General features: G+C 41.4%; 1 protein-coding gene across 1 annotated transcript in view; it reads right to left on the reverse strand.

Moving 5' to 3' along the window:
* The window catches only part of LOC103198375 (phospholipid-transporting ATPase IB-like), a 320073-nt gene that overhangs the window by 228100 nt on the left and 78521 nt on the right, over positions 1-13452 (reverse strand). Inside the window, exons 14-15 of the mRNA XM_042781173.1 lie at positions 8313-8397; positions 5270-5409 (exon numbers count right to left, since the gene is read on the reverse strand). Coding sequence (XP_042637107.1) covers positions 5270-5409; positions 8313-8397 — 225 coding nt within the window. The remainder of the gene's footprint in view (positions 1-5269; positions 5410-8312; positions 8398-13452) is intronic.

Genomic DNA, 13452 nt, shown 5'->3' on the forward strand with positions numbered 1-13452 from the left:
TGAGTGATGTCTTTGCCTGGTTTTGGTATCAAGGTTATACTTGCTTCATAAAATGATTTAAGGAGGATTCCATCCTTTCCTATGTATTGGAATAGTTTGAGCAGGAACGGTGTCAGTTCTTCACTGAATGTTCAGTAGAAGTCTCTGGTGAAACTGTCTGGGCCAGCACTTTTCTTGTTGGTAATTTTTTAATGACCTGTTCAATTTCTTTTTTTTGTCATGGACCTGTTCAAATTTTCCACATCAGTCTGTGTTAGTTTAGGTAAGTGGTGTGTATCTAGAAATCTGTCCATTTCTTCCAGATTTTCGAATTTGTTGGAGTACAGTTCTTCATAGTATCCTGATATTATTTTGATTTCAGTTGGTTCTGTTGTGATGTCACCCATTTCGTTTCTTATTCGTGTTATTTGTATTCTTTCCCTCTGTTAAATTTGCCAGTGCCTTGTCAATTTTATTGATCTTTTCAAAAAACCAACTTCTGGTCTTGCTGACTTTTTCTATTGCCCTTCTATTTTCTGTTTCATTGATTTCTGCTCAAATCTTGATTATTTCCTTCCTTCTGGTGACTGTAGGCTTGTCAGGGTTCTTGCTGTTCTTTTTCTAATTGTTGGAGATGTTGGTTTAAAGTGTTGATTTTGGCTCTTTCTTCTTTTATTGATGTGTGCAGTTATTGCTATAAATTGGCCTCTGATCACTGCTTTTGCTATGTCCCAAAGATTTTGGTATGTTTTATTTTCATTCTTGTTTGATTCAAGGGATTTTTGAATTTCAAGTTTTATTTCTTCTCTTACCCAGTCTTTCTTAGGAGGGTGTTGTTCAGTTTCCATGTGTTTACTCTTTTTCTGTTGATCTTCCTATTGTTGGTGTCTAATTTGATAGCATTACGATCTGAAAAGATGCTTTGCAGTATTTCAGTGTTTTTAAATTTATTAAGGCTTGCTTTATGGCCTAACATATGGTCTATCATGGAAAATGTTCCATGTGCACTGGAGAAGAATGTATATTGTGCTGTTGTTGGGTCAAATACTTACCGCTTGTAAACATTCCAAATGACTGTGTCCTTCGTCACTTTAAATATCTAAAATGGCCACCGCCTGTAAACAATCACAATGGCTGCTCCCTCTGGACAGCCAATAGCACACAGCTCAAGTTGTCTTGCCCCTTGCTGTTTCCCTTCCTAGTCATAGGCCACCAGTGCAGTTGTCCCTGCAACCCTTGGCAACCAGGGCTGATCTTTAGATCAATTGTCAAGTTCCAATACCACTTGGAAATACTCAGGCTGTTGGTCCCATCAGAGTAGCTGACAGTCCATAGCTCTGTTCATCTCTGTACTGCTTGTTTTCAAGTTTTTCCACTAGTTGGTGTCTAATCCACTTCTGCGTACTTGCTTTCAAAGCTCAGGGTTCCAGGATTATCTTCTGTATCTCTGCTAATTGGTATCTCTTTTCTGTGTTGAAGAGGGTCTGTGTTGCTTGTCTGCCTATTTCACCATCTTACTCTGTTTTAAATTAAGATTTTCATACCTACCTTTCCAAAGCAAGCCATTCAGCCTTTTAAATTTTTATTTACTTATTTATTTTTGTTCCTTGTCAAAGTTACTGTTCCAATACCAAAGATAAGAGTCAGAATCTCTAACCTGGATGAAGAATTGCTTAGTGTTTATTAAACTCACTATTTTAACTGTTCCTCGAATCACCTGGTGAATATAGCTGAGAACAGTCACTTCCCCTTAGTCTTGTAAACAATGGTATACATGTCTGAGGGTTCAGATTAGAGTTGACTCAACCTTCTCTTTTCAATCAGTGTTCATTCCAAGGATTTCAAATAGAATTGACTTGATCAACAATCAATCACAAGATCCTCACATCAAAATGACTACAGGGTGTGCTTCAGAAATACTGCCTTAGTCACACTGTATCAGGAAACAAAAAAATTAATGTGTGGCTAAGAACTGTTATTAAGAAATTGTGGGATCTGACAACTCCTTGTAAATTTACCTGCCATCCCCTGCACTTCTCTTTCATGTGAAACGTTTCCCTTTGGTTATTTACCAAATAAACACTAGCTGTTTCTTCTACAGGGCATCATCTCTTTTTAATTAATTTATTTTTTAATTTTCTTTTTCTTTGTGATTTGTCTTGCATCTTCTCTTAAGGTGCTGTGGTTCCTCCATTTTATGAGACGCAATTATCCCTTCAATAACATCTTGTTTTGTTTTCTAACAGAGATTTAGTCTCATGTTTCCACTAAGTGCTGAGTCTGTGAAATTGGCTTTACAGACAATTTCATGCATATTGTTGTGGTTTGTCTTCTTTTCAGTTACAGTGCGGTTATTTTCTGATTCCTGTCCTAATTGTTAAGGTGCTCTGGTGGTGTGGTGGTTAAGGCATTTTGGCTGCTAACCATAGAGTTGGTGGTTCGAACCCACCAGCTGTTCTGTGGAAGAATGACGGGGCAGTCTGCTTCTGTAAAGATGTACAGCCTTGTAAACCCAGTGGAGGTTGCTATGATTGGAATTGACTCACTATTGGCAAGGTTTATTTTTTGGTTAGTTTTTTCCTAATTCTTGAGGCCACAGCCCTTCTATGCTTCTCAAGCATTTGTCTGTAGGAAATCCCTCTTATAATATTATTAATTTCTTTCTTGTTGTGTAAGGGTAGGAATGGCAAGTTCTGTATTTTTAAATATAATATAGTCATTTAACCAAAAAATAATCATAATGGTAGTATTTGTATGGCCTTCCAATCCCCAGAAACCACTATTCAATTCTCCAGATTTCTTTTTGGTGTGCGAGGACAATGCATGGCCTGTGGGACAGCTGGGAAAGGGCCAATGAAGGTTTGGAAGCTGAGCTGAATTGTAACTCCATTTCCCACAGAAGGGATTAGTGACAGATAAGTATGGATGATAACTTGTCTCCTTAGCTGTTTTTCAGAAACCCGGCCAAGGTCAACTTGAAATCCTTTAAAATCAGCTCAGATCTGGTTTGGCCCACAGACATGCAAAGTGAGATAAATGGGAACCAATTGTTTGGAACTAACATCTCCTTCTCTGCCCAAGACCCAATCAGCTGATGACAGGAAGTTGATGTAACTCATCCAGTAGGGAAGTTCACTGTGTTAAAAACTGACTGTCCCTCTAAACCGAGGTGAACGAAACTTCAGCCAATCTCCAGCTAATTCACACCCGAATTCCTGAAATTTATATGAATATGTAGAGACCCCTTTCCTGAACTTTACAAAATCTGTACCCCATCCCCCACTTGGGAAGTCAGATCTGGGTACTGGCCCCTGTTTCCTTACCATGTGCATGGTAATAAATTATCTTTCTCATCACTCAGGTAACACAGAGTGTGTGAACTGATTTGGCTTAATCATGCTCTGGGGAGGGACTGACTCACTTCGGTCCAACTTCGGTTCCAAACTAGAAACATAAGGAAGAGGTGGATTACACGGCCCAGTGAAGCTCTCTCCACTGAGGTTTGTTAGCAGATCGTGAATAATCGCCCAGGAAGGAGACTGTTGAGTGTTCATACATTTTGGCATGAAGCTAGACCAGATTCCAAATCTCCTAATTTATGGTTTTGAAAAGGTCCTGGGACCAATGACCTTAAGAATCACCTTATCCCCACCCCTATCCCCAGCCTAAATCTATTCTCTTTCAAGGGCCTACAGAAATGAGATGAAAAGTTCATGCAACCAGATGACAAAAGAACTCCAAGTCAGGAAACTAACAAAAAAATTGGTCTGGGATCGGTGAAACCCTTGGGGTCTCAGCTGAAGCCAATTCACAGTCACTCCCTTGAGCACCCAGGCTGCAGGAGATCCCATAGGAAAATAACCCCCACAGGTTGCCAAGCACAATAGCAAATCACTCATTCATACATGGGGGTGCCCTGGAGTACTCCAAGGAGCCAAACTGTAAGAACGTTCAATGAAATGGAAGAATGTTCCCAATTGATTATGGGGAAATTCATGAGTCAAACAGTATACAAGCATGAGCTAATTTTTATGGGACAACGTTGTGTGTCTGAGAGAGAGAGAGAGAGAGGTAAACACACACCATGGAATACTACATATACAACAGAGACATACAAAGAAAGAGACTTGAAGCCTACGTACCCCAAAAAAAAAACAAAAACAAAAACAAAAAACCTCACTACCATTGGGTTATTCTGACTCCATAGCAACCCCCTTTAGGTTTCTAAGGTGGTAAATCTTTACAGAAGTAGATTGCCTAGTCTTCCTTCTACAGAGTGGCTGGTGGGTTTGAACTGCCAAACTTCTAGTTAGCAGTCATATGTCTTAGGCACTGTGCCACCAGAGCTCCTTGGAAACTTACATTATCAGGACTTAATTAGTCATTAGCACAACAATACAGGTGATGATTATTTATTTCTAGCTTATGTTTTATAATGAGAATATTCTTTTGCTTTGAAAAAAGTTATCAAAAAAAGATAACAAGAATGAAATGATTAGAATAGGCTTGGAAGAGGAAGAAATACTTAGGGATATTTTGTAAGGACTTATTTTATGAATTTTCAGGGTGATAGGACAGATTACACTTATGAAGAAAAATAGTAAGACAAGAAGCTTTTGTTTTTTTGGGAGGGGGGCACTGAGTTTATACTAATACAAAATGCACTGCCACTGAGTTGGATCTGACTCATAGCAACCCCTCCTTGGGTTTCTGAGGCAGTAGCACTATAGGGAATTAGACTGCCCAACCTTCCTTCTGAGGAGTGGCTGGTGGGTTTGAACCATCAGCCTTCTGGTTTTCAGTCAAATGCCTTAGGCGCTATACCACCAGAGCTCCTAGGTGGTGGAATATTTAGGAAAAGGGTAGTAATAAAGGTGGCACATGAAAAATATCATCAATGTCCCTGAGCTGTAAATGGGGGAGTTGTTACATTGGTGATTGTCTTGGTGTGCATGTTTCCACCACAATAAAAATAAAAATGGGAGCTCTGGTAGCGTACTGCCTAAGGCACATGACTGCTAAGCAGAAGCCTAGCGGTTCAAACCCACAAGCCACTCCTCAGAAGGAAGGTTGGGCAATCTACTTCCATAGAGATACCACCACAGAAACCCAAGGAGGGGGTCGCTATGAGTCGGGTCCGACTCGATGGCACATAACAACAACAATAAAAGTAAAAATAATAATAATAACAAGACAAAACAAAACTGAACTGTGTTTTAAAAACCATGTCAAGATATGAAAACACTGAGGAGTGGACGGTCTTCCTATGGCTACCAACAGGGTATGTTACCTTTTCAATGGTCTCGTAGCACTCTTCTATTCTTTGACTTCGGTCTTGTAAAACCGTACTAGCTTGTTTAAACTTCTCCAACCACTCCCTGTAGTCTTTCTCAGTTAGATCAGTATAAGCCATAACCAGAGTTCTCAGCCCTGCGATAAAGAATGTGGTAGCTCTGAGTCAGGCTGCTGGTGATCAGGGACAAGAGATGCATTTGGAAATAAAATTCACAAGCATTTTAGAAGTTGTATGAATGTGAAGTCCTTCAAGATTCTCTTTGATCTGGCCTGGAATACCTTGCTAATATTTCTTTACCTTCTCTCTCTCTCTTTCCCTTGCTAATTGTGACATCCTTGCTGTAGGTCCTCTTACTCACAGACTCTTTGACTTCTCTACCTTTGACCTTGAGAACTTCCTAGCTAACCACTTGGCTCTCCCCTTCACTTTCTTCAATCTCTGCCTCAATGCCACCTTATCTCCCCAGATAAAGAGCACCTTCATCACTCCCCATGCCCCTTCTCCTGTGTCATTTTTCTTCATAGCACTTATCACCATCCCCTGGAATTTTATTTACTAGTAAAGGAGCTCTGGTAGCATAGTACCTAAGGCACTTGACTGCTAACCAGAAGGCTGGTGGTTCAAACCCACCAGCCACTCCTCGGAAGGAAGGTTGGGCAATCTACTTCTGTAGTGATAATGCCTTGGAAACCCAAGGAGGGGTCGCTATGCGTCACGTCTGACTCGACAACACATAACAACAATAAGTAAATTCCATGAGCTTAAGTTTCCATGTTCTGTCCACTGCTTTCCCAGAGGCTGAGAATGTTGTATGGCACTTAATACCCATTTCCACCCAGTCACTTCTGACTCATACTCACCCTATAGGACAGAGTAGAACTGCCCCATTGAGTTTCCTAGGCTGTAATCTTTGCAGGAAGAAATCAGCAGGTTTTTCTGTCTTGCAGAGGGTGGTAGGTTCGAACCGCTGACCTTTTAGTTAGCAGACTGGCTCTTAACCATTATGCCACCAAAAATAAATACCAAACCAAGCTTACTGCCATCAAGTCAATTATGACTCAAAGCGACCCCCTTTGGGTTTCCAAGGCAGTAAATCTTCACGGAAGTAGATTGCCCAGTTTTCCCTTTGCAGAGTGGTTGGTGGGTTTGAACCGCCAACCTTCTAGTTAGCAGTCAAATGCCTTATGCACTAGGCCATGAGAACACTTTCTAACCTAAAAGGCCATTGCTGTGGATTTGATTCTGACTCACAGCGCCCCTAGAGGACAGAGTGGAACTGCCCCAGAGGGTTTTCAGGGCTGTCAATCTTTACAGAAGCAAAGCCCAAACCAAACCCACTGCTGTGGAGTCGATTCTGACTCACAGCGCCCCTAGAGGACAGAGTGGAACTGCACCAGAGGGTTTCCAGGGCTGTCAGTCTTTCAGAAGCAAAGCCCAAACCAAACCCATTGCTGTGGAGTGGATTCTGACTCACAGCGCCCCTAGAGGACAGAATAGAACTGTTCCATAGTGTTTCTAGGCCTGTCATCTTTATGGAAGCAGACTGGTCATCTTTCTCCCCCAGAGTAGCTGGTGGGTTCCAACCGCAACCTTTTGATTAACAGCTGAGCGCTTAACCACTGTGCCACCAGGGCTCCTCAGTGGCACTTAAAAGATGTCAATTAACTAGCTGTTGATTGAATGAGAGACTGAATGAGGATTAGATATTTCCAATTATTAGCCAGATAATCTCTAAATGTTCAGAAAATCTATCTTAGTCCCATTTTGAAGGAACGTGTTTACAAAAATAATAATAATAATAAACCAGGCTGTATTCTTATATTTGAAGCTAACTCTTCTAAAATATGAAAATGCTTTAGGATTCCCTAGAAATTACTTCTCCCCAAAAAACACAGAAACCAGGTAGCACTGAGTCAACTTCTGCTCCCAGCACGCCACACGTGTCAGCCTATCGCGGCACTCCACGGGGTTTCCAACACCAACTTTTCGGAAGCACATCACCAGGCATTTCTTCCGCAGGGCCTCTACTGAAGTTGTGATTCTGCTACGGCACAGTTACAGCACAATTCCTCTATGTCTCTACGTATTGTAGCTTGCCAACAGCAAATAAAAAAAAACAAACCTCACTGTCGCCGAGTCGGATCTGACTTATAGCGAGTGGCCCCTCCTTGGGTTTCTGAGGTGGTATCACTACAGAAGTAGATCGCCCCATCTTTCTTCTGAGGAGTGGTTGGTGGGTTTGAACTGCCAGTCTTCTGGTTAGCAGTCAAATGCCTCAAGCACTACGCCACCAGAGCTCCTTGCCAACAGCAATGTATGTTAAAATTACAGAAAAAGGTCCCAAAGCTCAACCTTGCAAAGAATCCACACTTCTAGGCCAAACACACACACACACACACACACACGTGTGTGGAAGCAGCAGCTTACAGACAATGGTAGGAAGTCGGCTATGGTGTGAATGGTATCACTAGTGGGACACCTTGCTGCTCAAAGCTCCAGTCAATAAATGAGTGAATGCTTTTGTCATGTGTCACTCATTCATGCAACTGCATTTCCTTAAATGATGCATGGTAAGTCAACATCAAGGGCATACAAGAGAAGAGGAGGAGCATATCAAGGATGATGGTTTTCTGAGGGTTATGTGCACGAAATGATTAGCTTGCACATACTCAACATATCATGCAAAACCTGCCTTTTCCTCACACCATGGGCCAAGCTGCTCCATAATCAGTTACAAACATCACACATCGCATACAGAAACACAACGGTGGGCTGCAGACTGCTACAGGCCACATGGGGGGATTATTTATTTACTGTTTATTAAAGTGAGAGAGGAAGAAAGAGAAAATAATATGTATGAAAACATAAAACTCAGCAGAGTTTGGGGAATCATTTACCTTCGAGGAAACAGAAAGCATTACAAAACCACACATACAAAGGCATCCCCTTGCCTGCATGTGTGCCCAGCAATGCATCCAGGGCAACACTGCCAGCATTTAGGAACAGTGCTATCAAAGGCAACAAGGTTAACACTTACCATCTGTGGCAAAATATTCCAGATGCATTAACGTCTCCTCGGTGAACATAGACTCCTCTGAAAGTCTCTCATAAATCACTGTATCCTAATAAATAAATTTTTAAAAAAACACTGTGAACATTAGGTAAGCCTTCCAGTCAGATTCTAAATAGTGCCTTATAGTTTTACCATTACATCTAACAGGTATGAAGCTGCCTGAGTAGCTGTTGGGTGCCACAGAGTCAATTCTGACTCACAGCGGCCCCGTGAGATGGTAGAACTGTCCCACAAGGTTTTTCTTGGCATAGTGCATAAGGCATTTGACTGCTAACCCGAAGGCTGGTGGTTCAAACCCACCACCCACTCATCAGAAGGAAGGTTGGGCAATCTACTTCCGTAGTGATACTGCCTTGGCAACCCAAGGAGGGGTTGCTATGAGTCAGGTCCAACTCCACAGCACCTAACAACAACAACAACAAGGCCTAGTCACTTTAAACCAAAGTTTGCTCCCAGAAACAAAACATGTGAGGGAACACCACAAAACAAGAGGGATCGTGAAAGCCAGATACCATTTTCTCTAGAGGTTTTACAGTTTAAATGATACGTCTAGTTTTATATCTCTTTTGAGTTAAATATTTGAATATAGTGTGGGCCTTGAATAGAAGTTTACTTTTTAGATATGAATATCCAATTTTCCAGCATTATATGTTAAAAAGTGTATTCTTCCTCCATTGAATTGCCTTTGTACTCTAAAAAATCCATGGTCGCATATGTGTGGGTCTATTTCTAGACTCTCTTTTCTTTCATTGATCTGTTTCTCTAGGTTCATACCAACACCACACTGTCCTGGTTACTGTCGCTTTATAACAACTCTTATAACGAGGTATCATTAGTTCTCCAATGTTGCTGTTATTCATAACTGGTTTAGATGTCCTAGGATATTTTCATTTCCATACCTATTATAAAATAGGTCTGCCAATTTCTATAACATTATGTTAATTAAAATGAGCTAGACACAAAAGGACAAATACTGTACAATCCCATCTATATGAAATATCTTGTTGTTGTTGTTAGGTGCCCTTGAGTCAGCTCTGACTTATAGTGACCCTGTGCACAACAGAACGAAACACTGCCTGGTCCTGCACCAGCCTCATGATCCTTGCTCTACCTGAGCCCATTGTTGCAGCCACTGTGTCAATCCATCTTGTTGAGGGCCTTCCCCTTTTTTGCTGACCCTCCACTTTACCAAGCATGACATTCTTCTCCAGAGAATGGTCCCTTCTGACAACATGACCAAAGTAGGTGAGATGAAGTTTGGGCATTCTCACTTCCACAGAGCATTCCAGCTGCACTTCTTCCAGGACAGATTTGTTAGTTCTTCGGGCAGTCCATGGCACTTTCCGTATTCTTGGTCAACACCACAATTCAAAGGCGTCAACTCTTCTTCAGTCTTCCTTATTCATTGTACACCATTCACATGCATATGAGGTAGCTGAAAATACCATGGCTTGGGGTTAGGCACACCTTAGTCTTCAAAGAGACATCATTGCTCTTCAGCACTTAAAAGTGGTCTTTCGCAGCAGAGTTGCCCAGTGCAAGACGATGCTTGACTTCTTGACTGCTGCTTCCATTGGCGTTGACTGTGGAACCAACTAATATGAAATCTTTGACAACTTCAAAATTTTCTCCATTTATCGTGATGCTGCTTATTGAGGATTTTTGCTTTCTGTATGTTGAGGTACAATCCATTCTGCAGACTGCAGTCTTTAATCCTCATCAGTAAGTACTTCAAGTTATCCTCACTTTCAGCAGGCAAGGTTGTGTCATCTGCATATCACAGGTTGTTAATGAGTCCTCCTCCAATCTTGATGCTGTGTTCTTGTTTATATAGTGCAGCTTCTTGGTTATTTGCTCAGCACACAGATTCAGTAAGTATGGTGAAAGGATACAATGCTGACAGATTCCCTTCCTGATTTTAAACCACACAGTGTCCCCTTGTTCCGTTCAAATGACAGCCTCCTGATCATGTACAGGTTCCTCATGAAAACAAGTAAGTGTTCTAGGATTCTCATTCTTCTCAATGTTATTCATAATTCGTTATGATCCACCAGTTGAATGTTTTTGCATAGTCAATAAAACACAAGTAACATCTTTCTGGTATTCTTTGCTTTCAGCCAAGCTCCATCTGACATCAGCAATGGTATCCCTCATTCCATGTCCTCTTCTGAATCCGGCTTGCATTTTAGGAAGTTCCTGGTCAATATACTGCTACAACCATTCTTGAATTATCTTCAGCAAAATTTTACTTCTGTGTGATATTAATGATATTGTTCAATAATTTCCACATTCTGTGGGATCACCTTTCTTTGGAATGGGTACAAATATGGCTGTCTTCCAGTCATCTGGCCAGGTGGCTGTCTTCCAAATTTCTTGGCATAACAGTGAGTGTCTCCAGTGCAGCATCCATTTGTTTAAATATCTCAGTGAGTATTCTGCCAATTCCTGGAGCCTTGTTTTTTGACCAGTTCTTTTTAGTACAGTGACTCTGTGTATTCCTTCCATCTTCTTTTGATGTTTCCTGCATCATTCACTACTTTGTGCATAGAATCTTTTAATATTGCAACTCAAGTCTTAAATTTTTTCTTCAGTTCTTTCAGCTTGAGAAATACTGAGCATGTTCTTCCCTTTTGGTTTTCTAACTCTAGGTTTTTGCACATTTCATTACAATAATTGACTTTGTCTTCTTGAGCTGCTCTTTGAACTGTTTGGTTCAGCTCTTTTATCTTGTCATTTTTTCCATTTGCTTTAGCAACTCTCCATTCAAGAGCAAGTTTCAGTTTCTTCTGACATCCATTTTAGTCTTTTCTTCCTTTCCTCTCTTTTTAATGACCTTTTGCTTTCATGGATGATGTTTCTTGATGCCATCTCACAGTTAATCTGATATTCAGTTACTGGTGTTAATTGCCTCAAATTTATTCTTCATACGGTCTCTAAATTCAGGTGGGATATAATCAAGGTCATATTTTGGCTCCCATGGACTTGTTTTAATTGTCTTCAGCTTCAACTTGAACTTGCATATGAGCAATTGATGGTCTGTTCCAGCGTAGGCAAATTAATAAGGTCAGAAAGTATAATACTGGGGGCTGGGAGAGGGGACTGGGGAGCTATTGCTAGGTGGGTGTAGAGTTTGTGTTTGGGATGGTGAAAATATTCTGCAACTAGAGAGATATGGCGTCCTTAAGGCCACTGGATTGTACAACACAAAAAAGGTGAAAATAATGTCATGTATAGTTTACCATAATAAAAATAACACTGAAGGGGGAAAAAAAAGACAATGTGAAGAGAATGAAAAGAAAAGCCACAGATTGGAAAAAAATATTTATAAATCATACATCTTATAAAGAACTTGATTCAAGAATACAGAAAGAACTCGCAGAACTCAGTATTAATGTATTTTTTAAAAATTTAGAAAAGTGGGCCAAAAATTTAAACAGACATTTTACCAAAAAAGATAAATGAATAGTAAACAAAAAAGGTTAACATGGCAGGCCAAACTGCCACTCTAGATGGCTGCTTGCAAGGCTGGCCCTTAGCTGGCAACTGGGAACTTGGCTAGTAAACAATTCCCTACACTGGTTTCCCCTAAATGATACAGTGGCTCATTGTGCCTTGACTGTTTCTGCCAACAGAATGGTTTAGCCTGAATACCTACTTTCCTGCTGGGAGCCCAGAATTTTGATAAATGGTAGATGGAGAATGCCCACTTGACCCATCCCCAGTAAAAGGATGATGAGTCTCTAGTGGGCTTCCCTGGGCAGAAACACTGTGAGCATATGGTGGCATTTTCATGGCTGGGGTAAAAGGTTAGAATTTGTGACCCCTCATCTGATGCTACACATGGATCCTTTCAGACTTTGCTTGGGTTTTCCTCTCTTATGACCCAGCATCCTGTCTCTACCACATTAATGTAATAAACCTTAGTCATGAGTAGAACTATATGCTGAATCCCATGAATTCTTGTGACTAACCAAAGATAGAGGTGGTCCTCTGAACCCCAACACAGATGGGAAATAAGCACATGAAGAAATTCTCACCCTCATCAGTCAGCATGGGGATGAAAATTAAGAGCACAATGAGATGCCTTTACACATCTACTAAAGCAAAACTACCAATCAGTTGCCTTCGTGTCAACTCCAACTCATGGCCATCCACGTGTGCAGAGCAGGACTGTGCTCCATAGGGATGTCATGGTGGTGGTCTTTAGGAAACAGACCTCTAGGCCTTTCTTCTGAGGTGCCTCTGGAGGGATTGAAATGTCAACCTTTTTGTTAGTAATTGAGTGTTTGTGCCACCAAAGGACTCCACAAATCTACTGGAGTGGCTAAACTTAAAAGGACTGATCATACCAAGTACTGACAAGGACTACCATAGGTATGTAACCACAGTTCGGTGGCTTCTTAAAAAGTTCAGTGTAAGAGTTCCGGCAAGATGGCGAACTAGGTACAAGGACTGCATAGACACTCTTCAACAAAGAAAAGGGAAACCAATTAACACAGACACAGAAGATAATCTTGGACCCCTGAGCCTTGAAGGGAAGGATACAAAAGTGGACTAAACCCCAACTAGCAGAAGAATTTACGTGAAAATACCAAAAAAGGAGACACACGGAGCTGCAGTCTGGCAGTGGACTGAGCGACCCTGACGGCACAGAAGACACGGCTTGGAGATTCCCGAGTGGTGGTAGGACCTAAGAATTAACCCAAAAATCACCCTACTAGCCAGGGACTGCACAGACTGGGCACGGTGGCTGGGGAACAAACGGAGAAGGTGAAGAGAAAGGTGGGCTGAGTTGTGGACTTTTGCAGGTACGGAGGTCGCCGCCATTTTGTAGGTTTAAAAAGCGACTTGACTATTTTGGATATTTAAAGAGACAGCGCACTCGCAGATTCCTGTGGTAGTAGGACTTAAGAATTAACCTAAAAATCACCCTACTAGCCAGGAACTGCACTGAGGACTGTTCAATGTGGCTAGGGAACAAACGGAGAAGGTGAAGAGAAAGGTGGGCTGAGCTGTGGACTTTTGCCGGACTGGAGGATGCCGCCATTTTGAAGGTTTAAAAAGCGGCTCGACTATTTTGGATATTCAAAGAGACAGCTCTCTC

This window comes from Orycteropus afer, unplaced genomic scaffold, assembly GCF_000298275.1.
Source record: "Orycteropus afer afer isolate SDZICR_OR568_19922 unplaced genomic scaffold, OryAfe1.0 scaffold00092, whole genome shotgun sequence".
In the NCBI taxonomy this organism is placed as follows: Eukaryota; Metazoa; Chordata; class Mammalia; order Tubulidentata; family Orycteropodidae; genus Orycteropus; species Orycteropus afer.